At 34.2% G+C, this 19,769-nt stretch overlaps 1 protein-coding gene across 1 annotated transcript in view; it reads right to left on the reverse strand.

Moving 5' to 3' along the window:
• The window catches only part of LOC106142841 (uncharacterized), a 56,235-nt gene extending 37,397 nt beyond the window's left edge, over nucleotides 1-18,838 (reverse strand). Inside the window, exons 1-2 of the mRNA XM_013344752.2 lie at nucleotides 18,709-18,838; nucleotides 9,160-9,256 (exon numbers count right to left, since the gene is read on the reverse strand). Coding sequence (XP_013200206.2) covers nucleotides 9,160-9,250 — 91 coding nt within the window. The 5' untranslated portion in view covers nucleotides 9,251-9,256; nucleotides 18,709-18,838. The remainder of the gene's footprint in view (nucleotides 1-9,159; nucleotides 9,257-18,708) is intronic.
• Between the last annotated feature and the right edge of the window lie 931 nt (nucleotides 18,839-19,769).

Here is a 19,769-nt window from a genome sequence, read left to right on the forward strand (position 1 = left end):
GGTTGACATTTCAAAAATCCCTTCTTAGTGCTCACTTATGTTACTAAAGGAACCTCTGTTCAAAATCTCAGACTCCTATACCGAGCGGTTTCGGCTGTGCGTTAATAAATCAGTCACCCAATCGCACCCCCTAAATCACGATTGGAGGGTAGTTTGAAAAAACTTATAATGTCAAACATATTTACTTGCCTATGTACGTGTTCATGCCAAGTTTCAAGTTTATAAACCCAAGGAATAAGATTTTTCATAGAAACGTTTTTACCCCTTTTCCCCCCCTTGGGGGTTGAATTTCCAAAAATCCTTTCTTAGTGCTCCCCTACATATCCCAAGGAACCTACATTCCAAATTTCAGCTGTCTACGACCAGTAGTTTCGACTGTGCGTTGTCTGTCAGTCAGTCACTCAGTAACGGAAGAGTTTTATATATATAGATAGATAAAAGCTTTTAAAATTAATTATGGCCTGTTTTCTTTCAACACTGTCCATATTTTATGAAGCTAAGCTAATTTCATGCGGTTCACCGACACCGGGATTACCATGAAATATTTATGATATTGTATTCCAGGAAAACATTATATTTCAATGTGATTTTACCTGATCCAGCTTAGAGCATATTCACATGTATTGAAAATTTACTTGTTAAATATTCTGCAAACTATGTTATAAACTTCGGATCTATTATAATTAGATGGTTATTATTGTCGGAATCAAGTTTGTGGCGGCTGATTCAAAAATACTATGTAACCTGAAACCTTCTATATTTATAGCCAAATTGAAAGCTACGCAAATATTTTGAAGTAACGAACACTTATCGGTGAGCTCATAGTAATTTCTTGAGCACATACAGTCACTCTTCGTTTGCGTAGATATATATTAATACTTCCCTAATATTAACGTGTTGTGACTAGATTATGGGATGGCTCTATCGTAGATCTCGAAGGCCTGTAAATACATACACATGTACGTACATAACTTAAGAATAGGAAACTAGTTTTACAACAAGATAATACGGAATTTACGTAATTTTATTTATTTCAAAATACCCAATGGAAAAGAAAAATGACGAAAGCTTAGTGAAAAACAAAGTAATTTGGAAACATTTTATGGTTTTCCCGATAAGTTATCAAACGATGAAGCCCTATAAATGGAACTTTAATCACAGCCTCAAACTTTGCGGTACAGCGTGTCCAAAAATACGACGGTAGGTATAAGAAATAAAGCAAAACTGTATTGCTCATTTCAAAATCATTACAATTAGCATTCTATGAAAAGCTTTTAGACAAATTCTAGGTACTCTAGTTTAATTAACAGCCATCGAGCCTAACGAGATAAAGCTAGGTACACAGATCAGAATAGGCTTATATGGCGCTATCATTACGCATGCCTCCTGTTACACAACTATGATAGAAAACTTTAACTAGGCCGTTTGAAAGTTGAACGTATATTCCATGTACAAATATTTTTTTAACCTTAACTACTTTGTTGATTATGAACCAGAAATTTAGCAGACAGTCTCTAAAAAAATTGAATAGGTATATAAGCAGTCGTTTCATTCAAGTATTAATTGCTATTATTTTTTTAATCATGATTTTCTTACACTTGCGTCTGTACAGAAGTAAAATAAATCAACAACTATACACGGAAAATCATACTTTCTAAAGGTAAGGTTATATCATTACGAAGACGTAATAATTCACATATATCTTGCGCCCCTTAAAGTCACAATCTGGCTTATTAGAAATTAAATTAATTTAATGTATATTTGGATCAACAACGAAGACAAGTTTCCTCCCTCGCAATTACGCGTGGACGCCTACGCATATTTACCGGATCCAACCAGGTTAAATAAAATATAGCTAAAAGGATTGAACTTGAAATGATTTGCACCGACCTTAGCTCACCTATGCGAATCAAAAATTAGTAACATGAATGTTACTTTGCTTGACTACCTTAAACTACAATTAGGCATGACCTCTTATTTCTAACATTTAATTTTTTTTACCTCCAAAGTAGAATCTCTAAAGATCTGTAGTAATCCTAGTATAATTTACACGTGTAAATTTTGGTGATATTTACAGTTATGTGACTTAACCTTAATATACACGCATTGCATAAATTTAAACCTTACAGTGGAATAAAGGTAACATTTCATAATAACATTTGCATAAATTTTACGGGCTGATAAATTCAGGGTAGCTCAATTTATTTATGGCTTTCAAAGTTGGATCCGTGAAGTCAACTTTGTACTTTATCTTTTAGTGTTTAATCTTTACACAGAAATTGTGTTCCTTACTCTTTTGAATTGTGTGCTACTAATTCGCTTAAGTTCATTTCTAAATTTAGCAGTGCAGAATATCTATTTCTCCTCGCTTGGTATTATCACGGCGTGCGTCGTGCAATGTCAACCAGAATGTTAGATACGTTGTCTACAAAATAATAATACATACATAAAATTATGCCTCCATCCCGGAGGGGAAGGCAGAGACTACGTCTTTCCACTTGCTGCGATCCCTGCATATGTTTTTCGCATAATCCACTTCATAAAACTCTCTTCATGCAAATTCGTCTAAATACGTTGTTAAATTTCTTAAATCTCTGGACTTCTAAGCAAAAGAACTAACAAACAAAAGAACTAAGAATACATACGGCAAAATACAAAACTAAGGAAATCCAGAAACATAAAATAAGGTTAGGTACTGATCAAACTATCAACTTACAATCGGTTTCCGATTAATTATTAAATTTATACTTATACACTTATCATGGATGAAGCTAAGAGTAGGTTTTTTGGTAATAAGGTACCCAAATAACCTTGTAGAATTGAATTGGATTAGAATGAAGTAAAAATAAACAAAAAATGTAATTAAACACAATACAAAGAATTAAACAACAAATTAATATAGTTTAAACAAAATAGGTTGCTAGCACAATATTCAAAAGTAATCGAAATTAAATCCATCAAGGATACACCTTGAAATCATGTTTACCCTAAGTGAAGTGTTAATTATGAAGGTTTAGTTAATCACAAGGGATCCCATCAAACTAAGCCGCGTGTATTGAGGTAACACGATTTTGCTTCATATTGTTCCAAAATTTCCGTTTGAACATTACCTCGGATATAAGCAGCATTAAGTTTAAGCAAAATTTTAGATATGGTTGCGTAATACCCTCCATCGCAAGTGGAGAGATTTGAAATTGGACAGATTATTACTTTTGCCAAATATTCGCGGTACCTAATCAATTTTAACTATCATTGCCAGATGCAAGATACTATTTTACTAGATGTTTAAGTTCAAGCACTGTTCCAAATAAAACACCTTCTTTTATTTGTAACAGTTCGTTCTATAAATAGAAGAGTTTTCCCAATTCCACGGCGAACTACATCTATTACGCCCCCGAGCCAATACGAAAATTCCGAGATCAAAGATGTACATATAGATTTGTCCAGACAATTTATTTGTACAATACAAATTTGGGTTCGTACGTGTTTCGTGTCCTATTTAATTGATGAAACGTATTAATCTAAAGTTTTACACAATAAAACAATCAGCCATCGATTTTCAGACACATACATTGCAGATGGATGTTCAATACCTATCATTTAAATTGAAAATGCCACAAAGAAATGAAGAAGGTCGCGCACGTCCAAATGTCTTTTCTCTAAAAAGTACAAAAGACCTTTGAACATAAGTTTTTGCTAGATCTTGTTTGGAAACGTTAAATTATCTGTAGATCAAGCTATTCGTGGGAAGCGTAATCCTCTTTCGGGATTATTTGTGCGTATTGTAGTATGTAGGTATGCCTCAAACTAAGGTCTTATGTGGATTTTAAGTACCTATGTTGCAAATGGTAGTAACTGACAAATAGTTAATCAATAAACAAATATGACGTAATTAAAATGACCAACGAATACGGAGTAAAATTTGGGTTTTTTTGTGCTTTTCGAGTTCTATCTATAGTTGAGTAATAATAGTCAATCCAGAGTTAAATTCATAGTCGTATGTCTTAAAAGGAATGACATTCCTGGTCGAGCAATCTCCGGTTGCGGTATACATAAGCCTAGATTGGGAATGCCGAGAGACGGAATTTGGTCCCGTCGTTCCAGTGACAAGTACAATAATAACTACCTACATACGTGCGAGTAACTAGGTATTTAGATGTAGATTAAACAAAATATTATTCTAATTTAGTATAAGTATTTAATTAATCGAATTAGTATTGAAATTATTCTTCTTATTCACCCTCCACTCTTTATGGATTCGCACAGTTTTTGCAATTTATTCTATCACTATAAAGTCACTCCTTTCCGTTTTTCCTTCACGTTATCCATTCATCACTTCTTGGGTTTTTCTATATCTAAAACCCACTGCCACATTTATGCCCTTTTTGTAATATGAGTAGCCAATACGACCTAAGTATACTCGTTCAGTTTTTCAAAACTAATTATAGTATTGAAACTTAAACCCATAACAAAACGCTTTAGTTTATGACAATGATGACATCTTAAAATTTATTATTAAGATCGATAAAAGTACTAAACAAAATTTACAATCGTCACAAATTTGAACAAGATCTGACAAGATCATAAGATCAAAAGGCATTGCCATCCTACGAATTTTCTGTAACGATAATAAGTTCTTTTGTGAGCGCTTCACTTCACCCTCTTGAAATCTATTTTGTGACGGACGCAAATCATCAAACGAACAATATTAATCTTCCAACAATATCCGACGACTGGTAAGAAATAAAAGGTCATTTTCATATTGAAAACCTTGGTAATTTATCAAACTAGAAGGAAATTATTTCACAAACAAAGTGTTTTAAAGGATAATTAAACATTAAGAGAGGCAGGAAATATTAGTACTCTAGTCGTACAATATATATACAGTGGGGATTAAAATCCGTTATCTTCTTTTTTTACCGATAAGACGTAGTAAAAGAATTTTGATTTTGTATATAAAACTTTTCATATCATATTTATAGTTTATGCTAACATAAGCATATATTTTTTATTTATATCTCATCAGCAACTCTATTTTTAAAGCTCAATAGCGTGGCTTCGAGTTCGTAGACCTATAATTGGTTAATTGCGACCTCAGAGTGAAATTACCCACGTGTTCATTTTGTATTTTCATGAAACGTGGTTATTTTGCACAGACATAAAATATGAATATTAAATAAAAATGTAGGACGACTTAAGACGTGAAGGAGAAATAGATGATCCAGCAGTACGCAGATGCACCTACAATGTAAGCATTCAGAAAACTCATTCGATGATTACTCGTAGAAGAATTTTGTTAAGTGAGTATTTCATATATCGCATATCATCGTGGATATGAAAAATAACCTAGGTCCTTTTCCGAACTCCACACTAAGTATATGTGTACTTTCATGAAGGTGAGTTTATTTTGCATAAAATACAAACTTACCTCCACATTTAAGTATAAGATCAGCATGGTTTTATATTTTGTTATGTTAATATGAAAATACATTACACATTATTGCATTGGCTAAATTACACTTATTAAAACCACGCCTAAATGGGAAACTAAATTACAAATGCTTTAACTTTAATACAGGTTACAGTACTTGGTTTATCGAAGTAACATTAATTACCTTTAATTTCTGTAACCTTCACATGGTGTCACGACGATCCAATTTTCTATTATTTACTGTCCCTACTGAAAGCATGCATAAGGTCAAAGTTCACTGTCTATTAAAATTTTACGTGGCGGTAACACTTAAAACAAGGCAGGTATGCTTTGAACTTTGACCGTGCGAAAATTATGGTATCTTCGTACTTATACAAAGGTTTCACTATGGACATACCTATTACAGTCTTCTTCATCACACTAGCGTTAATCCCGGTTAATACTAACATCTCTATTACAGCAATATAGCGTAAACAATTAAACTAGATCATTGATTTACATGATTGTGGAAGAGCCTCGTGATAAGTGCAAAGAAAGTGAATGGTACATTTTATAGATTTCAGTGCACACCCGTAATAAGTTTTTTGTGTTTATTCAAAAATGACGATTTGTTTTAACAGAGTCAATTCTCAAAATTGCAAGTTATTTGGCTTTCGTTTACTCGGGAACATCTATTATTCCATTACCTTGTGGTCTATTTTAATATTTGCGAGGCAATCACAAGGACGTGATCCGACTGAAGCCTCGTATATTACATGAAGTGTTTTCGCTACAAAATTAAGATTGAAATTGTTTATTAACGCTGTTCTGAATTTTAATACAATGAAGACTATAATGGGCAGATCGTAAAAACCATTGAGATAAATGAGAGAATGCAACGACATATTTTAATGAAAATGTGCCTTTCATTTTTCCATTAAATTATTACAATTTATAATATTATATTTTACTTATCTGGCGTAACATGTACCTATAGCTGTACAAGTAAATGATGTACATGTGAATATAAATACAAATTAAACTATTGTCTTTGTTACCTAAGCCAAACTGAGAACAATGTGGTAATATGTAAATGTTCTAAAGTAACTGTAAAATGAGATTTTGTACAAGATATATGATGATGTATGTTTTCCAAATAAAATAAAACAATAATAAATATAACAAAACAGCGTGCCTTTCGTATTAACCCAAACCCACTACCTTTATATCATTAATCAACCCATGTACCACAGTGTCAGCAGATAAAATATAATGAATAAATTCCCAAATATGCATGAAAAGGTATTTTAAAAGCTTATCAAAATTCGAAACGACGAAAGATATCCATAAATAACTCCAAATACGACAACTCAGGACATAGACCTTGTAAAATATGTAGGCAAGTATCAACATTAACCCTTGGTATCATTGGATTATGTCGATTTACGTAACGGGCGGTTACGCAGTTCCATTTTCCGCTTTCTGCACTTCTTCCATTTGCTCTTGACATTGAAAATACTTTAGGGCAGTCGCTCCCAACCTAATTACCCCCGTAGGGGTAAATCTGCAGTTTTAGAATGTAAAAAATAACTTATTACAGGAATTGTTAAATAGAAAATCCTAGAAATAGAAATAGAGTATAAATGGAATGTAAATACATCTACTGATACGAGTGTGGTTCTAGTAAAACAAAAATGGTAATACCATTTGCCATATTCAGATATGAGTGCTGTTTTTGTAATTAAGTTTCATTGTAAATGAAGACCAGAAATCGTTTTAATGTGGTCCATTACTTGACAAGCGCTTAACGTGAGCCTAACCAAATATAAAAAAAATATAAATAATATAAATGAATACGTTAGAATTATTTTTATAGATGTTTGTGTTTACTGGATTTTTTATAACTTTTAAAGGCGAGCTATAATTAGTTATCCACATAAATGGCAGTGATAGGTAATGATATTGAACAGATTAGGAACCACTGCTTTAGGAATACTGGTGACGACATTTGTAAAACATTACTGAAGAATTTTAACGCCTAATATTGGATGCCATGGCGAGGGCGGGACAAAATGGATCGCTCGGGAACAGTTAGCATAATTGAAAATTATTTTACATTTTCACCAACGATCCTCGCGTTATTTCGTTTTTATTTCCAGTGAAAATGTATTCAGTTACAAGAAGTATCATCGGTCGTATTAGTACTTATTGTTTGTTTGATAATAAGTTTGTACATTGTTTAACGTATTATCATACGTCGAAAGGTCAAATCTATTGAAATCTTAATAACTGAATGGAATGAATTGGATGAACGGATCTTTAGATTATTCTAAACACTTTTCTTTATGTTCCTTCATAAATTACCAGCCAATTAGTACTTATTTTCTATAATGACGATGTTCTTGTTCGTCGAAAGGAATATTATTTTAAATTAAATGCAGACGTCAATCTTTCCCGGAAAATTACCATATTACCAACTTCGATGTCCCGCGAGGCACCCGTTGTCATGTCATGTCCTAGAATGCAATTTTATAGCTGCAAATTTTCCACTTTGCACTTTACTTATTGCTGTTGGTTGCACATGATGTGGTTACATTGGGTTCCTTAATATTTTTTATGCCTTTTTTAGCTTTTGCAATTTAAACAACTTTTTCTATATTTTTCTTAGTTCTTCTAAAGTTATAAGTATCAAAATATGTATACCATTTCCCCGAATAATCTTTACCCGACTATGGCTAGAAAATATTACTCATTGTCATTTTCATATTTTTTATAGTAAGTTAGACCAGAATTCAATAACTTATGGTTTGTTTTACTCATAATATGTCCCTTGATATGCTTATTCTTCTTTCTTCGTATCGAGGAACATCGTTGTTAATAGAGTATCGTATCGATGTCCTACTAGTACACATTTTATTTAGTACTATTACAATTATTTTCAGTTTCTACAAAATTCTGAGTTTTACTCCCATACTGTAAAATTTTTCCGGCTACTTAAGCAACCATTTAACCAGTTGTTTCGATGTACCTAATGAAGCTTCGAAAGGTAGACGTAAACCTTAGAATAAAAAAAAATACTGTTCCTAGATTGATTTAAAACTTGAAAATACAACAGAGTGCTTCGTATACATCTTCCCCACTATGGTCAGACAAACACATAGATAAAGTAAATGTGATTCCACGTGGTCCCTCGGGAAAACCTCGGCTTGTTGACGTAAAACGTCTTTGAGATTCAGTCTGGGTAGTGTTTATTTTGGATTCTTGACACGTGGGACATTTTATAGCTTTTTCTTCAAATACATTCTCAATAAATTACTTAGAAAACATTTTCGAAATATTTTATAATATCTTATATTATCTTTAATATTTTCAATTATATATTAATCTTTAATAACGAACAATAATCAAATAACTATTAAATAATAATAATAAGATTTTACAGCGTAGGCGTCCTATAGTCCCAGCACGCATGAACTGAGTATATGAAGAGGAGTATTTAATACTCTTAGTAGACCCCAGTACTCGAAGGTTAATGGCAGAGGGCGCAACTGGGAACACGCTAACATGAGAGAGAGAGAGAAAGAAATATAGATAACATATAAGAGATACTGTGTGAAAAAATAAACCTAATCTGAATGAACGCCTTTCTTATTTCGTTCAAAACAACTAGCATCAAGTTAACATCGTGCTAAAAATAGTATAGTTATGCCTCGCTGAATGGTAAAAAATGGAATATTTCAGAAGCTTACCTGCATTTTGAGCGACGGGTGCTGCCGCGACGAGCGATAAGCCAGCGAGGACAATAACGGCCGCCATTTTGAAAAGCTTGGTGGCGACCATCTTGACCTGGTAACAAAGGAACTCCATTTAAGCCTTTTTCTCTTCTTAATACGATAAACGAACAATCAGAATTTTTATTATGTAGGTAAATAAGAATATGGTAAAAAAAAATATCCTGAAACTAACGAATATTTTTTTCAAAACTATCACTTTCTTCTTTGTTCTGCTTACGTAGGTACTACTAAAATATTCAGCAACGCCTTGTATAATTGACTGGAAATACGTTACAAAGTTTGGGGTAACTTATTTCTAGTATGTTATAGGTGTGGGCGACCCAAAGAAATATGGACATTAGGAAAAGAGTAAAAGAAATAATGAGTTTACTAACAGTTTTATAAGAAACTATTCACGTCTGCGTAGGCGACCCCAAAAGACAATGGACATACGCTATGAAAAGAGATAAACAAAGGATGAATAATTGACAAAAAATCCTTTATTGCATATAATATAAACTTAACAAACAGTTTAAAAACATGCGATATAAGCGATTGCTAGGTATTCAATATTCTACCAAGAAAACAATAACATGAAGCCGGAAATAAAGAAGTGAAGTAAAAGTCAAGACGCGGTCACCGAAGTCTTACAAGTGTAATTGTAAGAAATATTGATTGAACAATATATTCGTCTTTGTCTCGCCCCTTTAATAAAAATTAAAGGCACCCTGATTGGTTTTGTAACTAAATTAATGTTTAACTACCGCGTCCTCCAATGTCCGAACAAACTCCAATTTGTTACGCGAATACGTTCAAAGTTAATTTGAAAACAATTATTATAATAGAGTCGACGTTTACAAAACTTCTTTATTTCTGAGAAAAAAATTAAGTGTTAACCAGAACCATAGGTAAACGTAGTAAGGAAAATATTTCGGAAAGTTAGATGCTGGCATTTACACTACACACAACTACACAGACTAAAAAAACGACGTTTGTTTTATGAATGTTAGATTCAAAATATAAAAAACCCGAAGGACAAAATATAACGAAGCTTATCCATGTGTTAGTATTTGTTCGATGAAGGCTCTGAAGGGTATAATAATGGAAAATAATGCGATTGTCAGATGTCACGGCGGGTCTTGAAATGTGTGCGGTTGTAACAAGGGTCGCCGGATTGTATCGACAACCACTGTCCTATATTCCAGACTATATGAAACTGATTGCATTTTACCCGTTTAGCAAAGGTCAAAGTACTCAAACTGTAAGCGATGAAGCATGCTTCTGTCTCTCGTATTTGCGTATTCCCGACTGCACCCTTCGAGGTTTGGGGTTCTAATCATCTCTCTCTTTTTTAATGAAATGAATATATACCGTACGAGACAAATCACAAGAAAGTTTGAGACTTCAATATATGGGACCTGTCTCTGCAAAAATGTGTAAATTTATTAAAACTGCATAACCTTAACTTTTTGCAGTTAAATGAAATAGCTTGATAACAAGATTTTGCTTTAATTGAATTACGCTGTAAATCTAAACATATACGATGACTGAATTATATTTGACTTTAAAATATTTAAAGTTTAAAAGATTTTTTAAAATTGTAAAGTTGTACCCTATTTGTTTTAGCGGCATAGAGTATACCTATATTAAAAAATTCCCCAACAAACTTAACGAATTAAATGTCCTAAACACACAATCTGTTCCAACCGCATTTAAGTTAAATAGGACACGGTTATAGATTTTAAGCTGTTCCGATTCCTCGTAGTCCACCGTGCTCCGGTGACCCAGTTCAGCCCGGAGGTCCCGGGGGTTCGATGCACCCCGCTGCCGAGATTGACACACCATTTATTGCCTCTTCACGAAATAATATTAATTTCACGATGCATTTGTTTCAATGAATTTTAATTGTTATACTTATCGACATCAAAAAAGGAGGTTTCTCAATTCGACATATTATATGTAGGTATGCTTTTCAGTTAAGGACTACATTTGCTAATAATAAGTTCTCGCCACAGAAGTTTTTATGGTTTGAGATTGACATGCTGTTAATTGCTTCTTTACAAAATAGGATTTATTTCACGATGCATTCATTCCATTGAATTTTGTTTAATTTATTTTTTTCGGCACAGAAACATTTCGGTTTTTTTGAGAATATTTTGCCTGCAAATGCAATTAAACTTTTCTGTACCTGTATAAAATCCTAGAATAGATCTTATCACTGCTTTAAAATGGAAAAATGATTAAGGCCCATTAGGACTAAGAATTCTCATTAATTCAATTTCACAAATATTGTGTTATTCAGTTCTCTTAGAAATGTTACTGCTTAGTGCTCAATTTCATAATCATAACGTAACATTAAAATTACGATTCTTACTAAAGTTGTATCCAAAATGGGTAGGTATTACTTTCCAGAGTTAAATAAAACGATTCCTTATTTGCATAGGACCTTGACTGGTATCACGACAGTAAACAGGCGGAGCACGTAACTGCAATTTGATTTCTTCAATGTAGCTGTATTGTAAGCCAAGTCTAGTACTGTTAAATATTCTATGAATGAAGTACAAATGAAAACTTTAATGGTATCAGACTTACAGTGAGACAAAAGTCATCTTGGTTGATACTGTACTCTTGTTTATAAACCATTGTTTTCGCTAAACCTTTTTCCATATAAGAGAACATTTATATAAAAAACTAATGCTCAATTTATGCATGTATGCAAAATATTATGTAGATCGATTCAGTGGTTTAAACATAAAGAACCAGCAAACACATACATATCATTCTTGAATTGTCCACTGCTTCTTCTTCTTCCTTCTGTATTTTTAGTCCCGGTTGCATCCTCACATCTCTGGAGACGAGCCCGGGGTATGCCTTAGACCATGGATCCTGGATTTGGAGAGTCAGGTTTTTACACGAAGCGACTCCCATCTGACCTCCGCAACCTTTACAGGTAAACCTAACCCCTATTGGATCCATGGTTACATAAGATATCTAACTTATTATTCGCAAATGTATCTATCTGAAAAGTCTATATGTCGAATTGAGATAGCTCCTTTTTTGTCGATATATAAAACAAAATTCAATTAAACAAATGCATCGAGAAATTGATATTATTTTGTGAAGATCCAATACGGGTTAGGCTTGCCTGAATGCAGTGCAGGTTTCCTCACGATGTTTATCCTTACAGTTGCACACTAATACACATAACTTCGAAAAGAGTCATTGGTACATGGCCGAGGTGGGATTCGAACCTGTGCCTTTTTGCGCCACGCGCATTTCAACCGGGCACCTCACCGATTCGACCACCGACGCTCTTTGTTGACTATACCACTGCTTAAACATTCAATATCTGTGGGCAGGATGTTGTCTAACGACTTACGAGTATAATAACTAAATATCGGCAAGTAAGTAAGTAATTACTGATAAGCCCAATTCAAACAGATTGCGATTGGTCAAGGAAGTTGTTCAGTCAACAGGGGTTCGCAAACAGGTCGTTTGTTTGTCTTGCTTTTATTGGAAAATTCCTGTATATTGAACTGTTTTTGCTTCATGTATGAAGTTGAAAGAAATAATGTATAGGTTTAAGGAGGAGCGTATAATTGTATCTGATCCAAATATTATTAGGATTGTGAATCCAATGAATGGGCTTCTTCCAGCCACTAAGAATTTTGAGGTTGCATAATCTTTGCAAAATGTTACAAAAGGAGAATAAACAAATATACTATCTATCCCAACAAAACAAATATTTTGTATGTTATTTGCTTGGAAACAGAATGCCTACAGTGATATAAATACGAGATGTAATTTCGTGTCTTCATTATTCCGTAAAATTAATTAATTTTTCGTTTAAACTCTTCGCAGAAAAGTTACTTAACCCTCAAAGTTTAAGAAGGAAAAGTTATTAACGATTTTGTCGTAATAAAGTACCTTTTAGCTGAATATACTTTAGCATCAATATACCCGTGTTTTTCCCATACGGGATAGGCAGAACCAACAGTATTGATGATGAACTTGATGGCTTACTAATGGAATTAAAATTCAGATAGTGATAGGTTACTATCCTATCAGCTAAAAGAAGAATCACAAGCTTTTCCCTTAATTGTTTTTTCACAATCTCCGCGGGTGGCAAAGCAGTTAGGGTATACTTTTTCTTCTTCCCGGCGTAAATCCCGGTGACATCCATATTGGATCATGGTAAAAGCTGCACTAGAAAGAGATACATGCATGCATACATTCATACATGTAGATGGGAAAGACAAAGAGTGGTCTTATTCTGAAGTACTGCATACACTATGTTTTTTTATTCGCCAACACCATCAATATGTGTAATAATATTCGCACTTTGAAGTGCCGATAATATTTGTCTGAGCGTTCACTTGGAAATGATGGATTACCAATATGTCCCCGTTACATGCCTATGCCACTTGAGTAGATTTCAATATGACGTAGGTAAGGTGTACCTACAATAACATTTTGATAAATAACCTAAAAATAAAACGAAAACTTTTCCTCAGAGGGGTAGGCAGAGATTCATTCACATTTATCAATTAACGAAACTCATCTCTTTCCGATACTCTTGACCTAACCTTTAACCCAAAGAATATACCTATATACTATATACTATTCGAAACTTAGGAAGATACCTCATTTATCAAAAATATATACATACAAAGATGATTTCTGCTAGTAGTAGTTTTGGCTATCCTTTGTTGGACATTAATTTTTGTGAAATGATTGAAACTTATAAATATAAACTAGGTAGTAACCCGACGAATTTATAAATAAAAAAATCCATTAATTTTCTAGACAGAAAATATCATCTGAATCAACCAACCATACAAACTGCCGCTTGAATGCCTGTCAGTTAGCTTCTTTTCATCTCAAATAGAAATCTCAAAGGCTTTGTTTTGTCAAGTATGTCGATGTAAATTAAGTACCGTTCCTACTGACTATTGGTTTTCTTCTATAGTAATTCTTTCTTAGAGTTGCGTACCTTAAAAATAAAAACGGGATCCTATTACGAAGCCTCCGCTGTCGGTCTGTCCGTCCGTCTATATTCTGTCCCCAGGCTGTATCTCATAAACAGTAATAGCTAGAAAGCTGATTTTTTAAATTATGTATTTCTTTTCCCGCAAGAAATACTAAAAACTAGAAAAACATTAAGGTAGGTCTCCATTTAATAAACGTGTTTATTGGCCGGTTTTTTAACATAAGTCGACATACCGTAGTTATGACGTCTACATGCTCTAATTGGTAAATTGGCTCAATGTAAGACGAAGAGCTCATTCTAGATGTAGCATTCGAGGTGAAGATTTTAAATAGCTGACATTTCGCAACAGCAGTAACCATAGTACGAATATTCACAACTGGTAAGCGCGTTTCTTGAGTAAAGGAAACTTTTCAACTCTTTTGAGCTACTACCAAATTGGTTCATTAAACTTTTATAAGGTAAAAAAGTCACGCCACAAAAGGTCACTCTCTACGGCTACTTATCTTTCTTAGTGTTAGATACGTATATCTTAGATATAATTTTTGGGCACTAAATGATATGCAAAGCCCCCAATTGCATTGAATATTTCGTGGCCCACAGTAAGTGCATTCGGTATCTATTAAGCAATTAAAGTTAGCTATAAAAACCACCTTCCATCTGGAGCCGTATATGTTTATAGACTTTATTTTGAATCTCTGTTATATCTAAAATAAAGAGAGCTGTAATTTTAATGGCATCTATTTCTATTAAAAGTAACAGTAAAAAGAACGTTAAAAGGAACAGTTAAAAGGACTGGAGAGTAGGAAGCTCACTAATGCTCAGTAATGGAGTCTACATTAGTTAAAACCATAGTGGCACAGTGATCAAAACGCCAGTCAGCTGCATTTGGCCCTGGGTTCGCTTCTAAGCAAACGATACTGTACGCGCTTTTGAGTCTGTTCCGTAGGAAGTATAGTAGAAAGTTAGTAATACACTATAGAAATCAAAAGGAGAACAGAGGAGAAAATAATCAAATTAAAAGTACTTTATTTTTGAAAATAAAAATATTTGGCAATAAATATCTGATATTTTTCTCTACTAAAGAAGTCATGGCAACCGTTGCTAATAATAATACTCGTAATAACCGTTGTACATAAAGAAGGTTGCCTACAAGTCTAAAGGGCTTTTTAGTTGGTCTTTGTGTCCTGTTCGGACCTGTGACAACAGCTTAGATATACTTAGGTACTACAAGCCCCAGAATTTCAGATTTCCCCCGCGCGTCTCACAGTTTTAATGCAATACCACAAATAAGCCGGAAGCGATGAAATAATCCTATCAAAATCTACTCACATTTGATCGCTCAAGAAAGCTTACTTAATTCTTTTACGATTGGTAAGTAGTGAACATTTTCATTTATGAATTTTCTCGTTATAGGTATTATTTCGAATCCAAAATGTGGGGTGGTATTAGTTTGAACTATAACTAATATTGTATTAGCCATCAAGCGAATACCCAAATGTGCATGTCACTACTTGCGTGCTAGCCCCCCTTTAGATATGTAGGTACGCGCTCTTGTAACTCAGTAAATTGCTCAAAATCGGTTTATTATTTAATATCGTGAGATTAGACTTTTAAAATGTATCTAAATATTTAGGTAACAAATGAATATAGACGCAATGAGAGCTAGTGCATCAGTACTTGAATTACCAAGTGACATCGGCTAACAGGTTCACAATGAGGACTACAATTGAATTTTATTGTACCGGTGTTTTGCAATTCCCTCTACGGATGGAAGTACACCTTTGAGGCATGAAATATATGTAGATACAATCTGAACAATAAGACAACAGATTTTTGCGAATTTACCTCAAATCCCACCTTGGTTATGTAACAATGACTCATTTCTGAGTTATGTAGGTACATTAGTTTGAGTGCTAACCGACCGTTACGGTAAGGAAAATATCGTAAGAAAACCTGCACGTTCAACTGGATGTGTAAACATGATCCGATACGGATTAGGTTTCTCAGAAAGGAGTGACTCCCAAGTCGCTTCGTGTAAAATTCTGACTCACACTCACCCGTTCCTGGATCATAGTCTAAGGTGCACCCCGGGTTCCTCCCCAGAGGTAAGGATGCAATAGGAACAAACACCAGGAGATAGAAGAATTAAATAAGAGATCGTGGCAAGTCGAAGAGTGTAGTTTCTCTCTAACCCCTCCGGAAAACAGAATGTCTCTTCTTCCACCTGGATTTACTCCATGTTACATCCTCACCACTTTGGAAAGGAGCCCGGGAGACGCTTTTGACCATGGATCTTGGATTGGGTGAGGCGTGATGATACGAAAATATATTATTAATAAGATAGAATATTATTTACACCTTCTAATAAATTTACCATGTAGTTACGGAGATTTTTTGAAAAGATTCTTAAAATACAGCATAAAAGCCGAAACTGAAAGTACCTAGTATGTAAGTTGTAATTTGTTATTACTTTCCAAACAACCCGGTATAAAACGTCTGCCATTACCATAAATATTGAGCAATATCTCACATAAAAAGTAAATTAATTTGTAACTTTACTAAAGTTTGTATAAAACATAAAGTGTACCTAATAGAAACTTAATTATTTTAAGCAAATTTGCGGTTTTCATTGTATAGGATTTAATTGCAGGTATATTTTAGTTTCCTTATTTGGCTTTGGTATTAATTACCACTTTATTAAATCAAAATATTTTAATATTTTGAGAATGAAATTTGAAAATGAAATGATATTTTTTTAATATCGTGAGGTAAAACTACACTACCTATATGGAAACCTACCTAAGGTTTCTATATAGGTAGTGTAGTTTTACCTCACGCGACGGTACCTACTTTTTCCGGTATGAAAGGTTTACTTTTTCTGATCCAGTACGTTCCAGTAGATTTGGTTATGGCTCCTCTTCACCATGAGACCATAATCCCACAACCATAGAGAGGTTAAGTATTTTTGTATATGGACCGACTCCCGTCTTGTCGTTTGCAGTGGAACTAAAGCCATATTGAATCATAATTATCATTCATTTGCCTTAACCGATTCGTTGCGGCGCACATTTTTAAACACTTAGCAGTTGCGGCATACAAATATTTTGTGACACGTCCGCCGTGTCAAACGCCATAGCGTTTGGTGACACGGTAGCCGTGTCACCCGCCATGTCTGAAAAGTTATATTCTTTTTCTTGGTTTTTACACGTGTAATGACTTGATTCACTTAATTGAAAGCAAACCACGCATGTAAGCGGAAGGTAACGTCGTTTTAAGTATTTTTTGAGTGAGTTTATTAAGTGTTTTCCTGAAAATGGCTGGCAAGTTACTTTTCTGTTCAGAGGTAGCAAACATTTTGTAGGTTTCGAAGTTAAAAAATGAGTGAGTGAGGTTAATTAAATAGATGTGTGTGTCCGATGTAAACTACATTCGATGTTAAATTCAAATAATGTTTTTAGGTAATACATAATATTAGTAATGTTTTACACTCGTTGTAGTTTCATTTTTTTTTCATTCATTTTTCAGATCAAAACAAAGTTACAAAACGTGGTACTTAATGCCTTCATCTGCGAAACTGAAAATTTTAGTTTCGAATCTCAGACTTTGTTCACGAAAGAACTTTTGCCAAAGAAAACTAAATTATGAAACCTAAACTATACTAAAGCAAGAAGAACTCCCCGACTCTCAGCCTTATGATGATTATTTGACCTACAGTAAAGAAGAGACTACTCACGAATGCACTAGGCCGTTACTGCCGTAATAATAAATTAGTAAAATAATAATAAGTGCCGTTTTGTTTTGGTTATTAATATTAATACAATATAAAAAAGGTTGAAAATCCCTGATTTATTCTATTTCATAGAATATTCAGAAACGAACCCTACAGGCTTGATTTACGTAAAAAACTAGGATGGTTTTGATCAGGGTAGAATCTTCTAAAACGAAAGTTGAGAGAGATACAATCAATTTTAAAATGGCACGTCTACCGAGTCATACGCCACACGTTAAAAAAATATATGACACGACTGCCGTGTCATCCGCAACGAATCGGTTAATGAACAGGTTTCCGCGTGATATTTCCCCTCACCGCAAGAGCATTATGTTTAGCAGTAAAAGGAATGGACTTTGCTCAGACAAGTCATTAGTACATGGTCGCAGTAGGATTAGAACCTGTAACTCCTTAGCCGCGTATCAACCGTTCAACCACCGACGCTAATACATCAGTAACTTTTCTATACAAGAGTACAAAAAAGCATGAAGATGTGAACAAACAAATAAGTAACTATTTATATAAGAAATTATGCCATTATATTAGACGGGACGAGTAGGTACCCGAAGAATCTGGCGGATGTAAGTATTTCATCTTCAAAATGTAGTTACGAGTTTTAAAAAAGTAACTCCGTGAAAAGTAACACAAATGCACAAACGGACCAAAAAACTCAAAAAGGCAGAGGCACAGTAATTAATTTAACCAAATGAATTTTCGCCTTCCGTCAAAATCCCGAATTGTTTTCCGAAGAAACATATTTACTTACCGGTGGTGGTTTCCCGCGTTTCCCCGACGGTTGATTTGTAAGTGTTGATACGTGTACTCGCTGAGAGAGTGTACCGCGTTCTACAGGATTTTAATTCAAGTTCTGCCGCAACGACAGTGATGGCGACGCTGGCCACTGCGCCTGCGCCAACCCTATGACGTCAATGAGTTCGTTCACAAAGCATACAGGTGTTGGTTAAGTATACCGCAGTGACCGCGTGCATCTTAACAGACTAATGGGACTTGGGAAAAGTACGCACTTCCCATTTGTTTAAGTACTTAATAAAAATCATCATAAAGAAAAGTTATTTTCACACTACACGTCCTTGTTTCTCCTGGAGTTAATGCCAGTTACATCCTCACCTCTCTCGAGTCCGAGCGCCTATTGACTATGTACCTGAATTGGGTAAGTCAGGTTTTTACATGAATCGACTCGTGTCTGATCTCCGAAGCAATTTCTGATTTAAATATATACTTTCGTAGCATATCTTCTACGACCGTGGATATGGCTACGAAATGTATTCTTTGAGTTATTAAAGTTTTAGGTTATATTTGTCTGTCTGTTTTCCATCCATCCAATACATCACGTCGATCAAATTCAATTAGGGAGAGAAATTGTAGGAAACGAGCAAGTCATTCAAAGCCCACTTTCGTAGCATTTGTTCTACGAATGTTTTATGCTACGAGAGCTACGAAGTTCAGATGAGACTTTCAACATATTTTAAGTTTATTTTATTATTTATGGCACTTTATAATAAAACCATTCCGCTCCTCTCCGATGGATATCGTAATCGTCGACTAAAGGAATAAGACGATTCATATTATAGGTAGTGTACGATTTCATGCTGGTCTGGTAGCGAAGAAAAAACTTATTTTCTTCCCGCGTAAATTCTTAAAGTCAAGGGCTTCTAAACTTGGGATTTTCATTTAGTTGATGAGCTACGCATTGGATTGATATGTTGTGTTTGGGACAAAGAAATACCTACATCACGGTACAGTGTTTTTTGAATGGCCTTAGTTCCTCCTATGGGCCTATTTAAGTTTCGACTTCCGCAAAATTTA

Source organism: Amyelois transitella, chromosome 9 (genome assembly GCF_032362555.1).
Source record: "Amyelois transitella isolate CPQ chromosome 9, ilAmyTran1.1, whole genome shotgun sequence".
Taxonomy (NCBI): Eukaryota; Metazoa; Arthropoda; class Insecta; order Lepidoptera; family Pyralidae; genus Amyelois; species Amyelois transitella.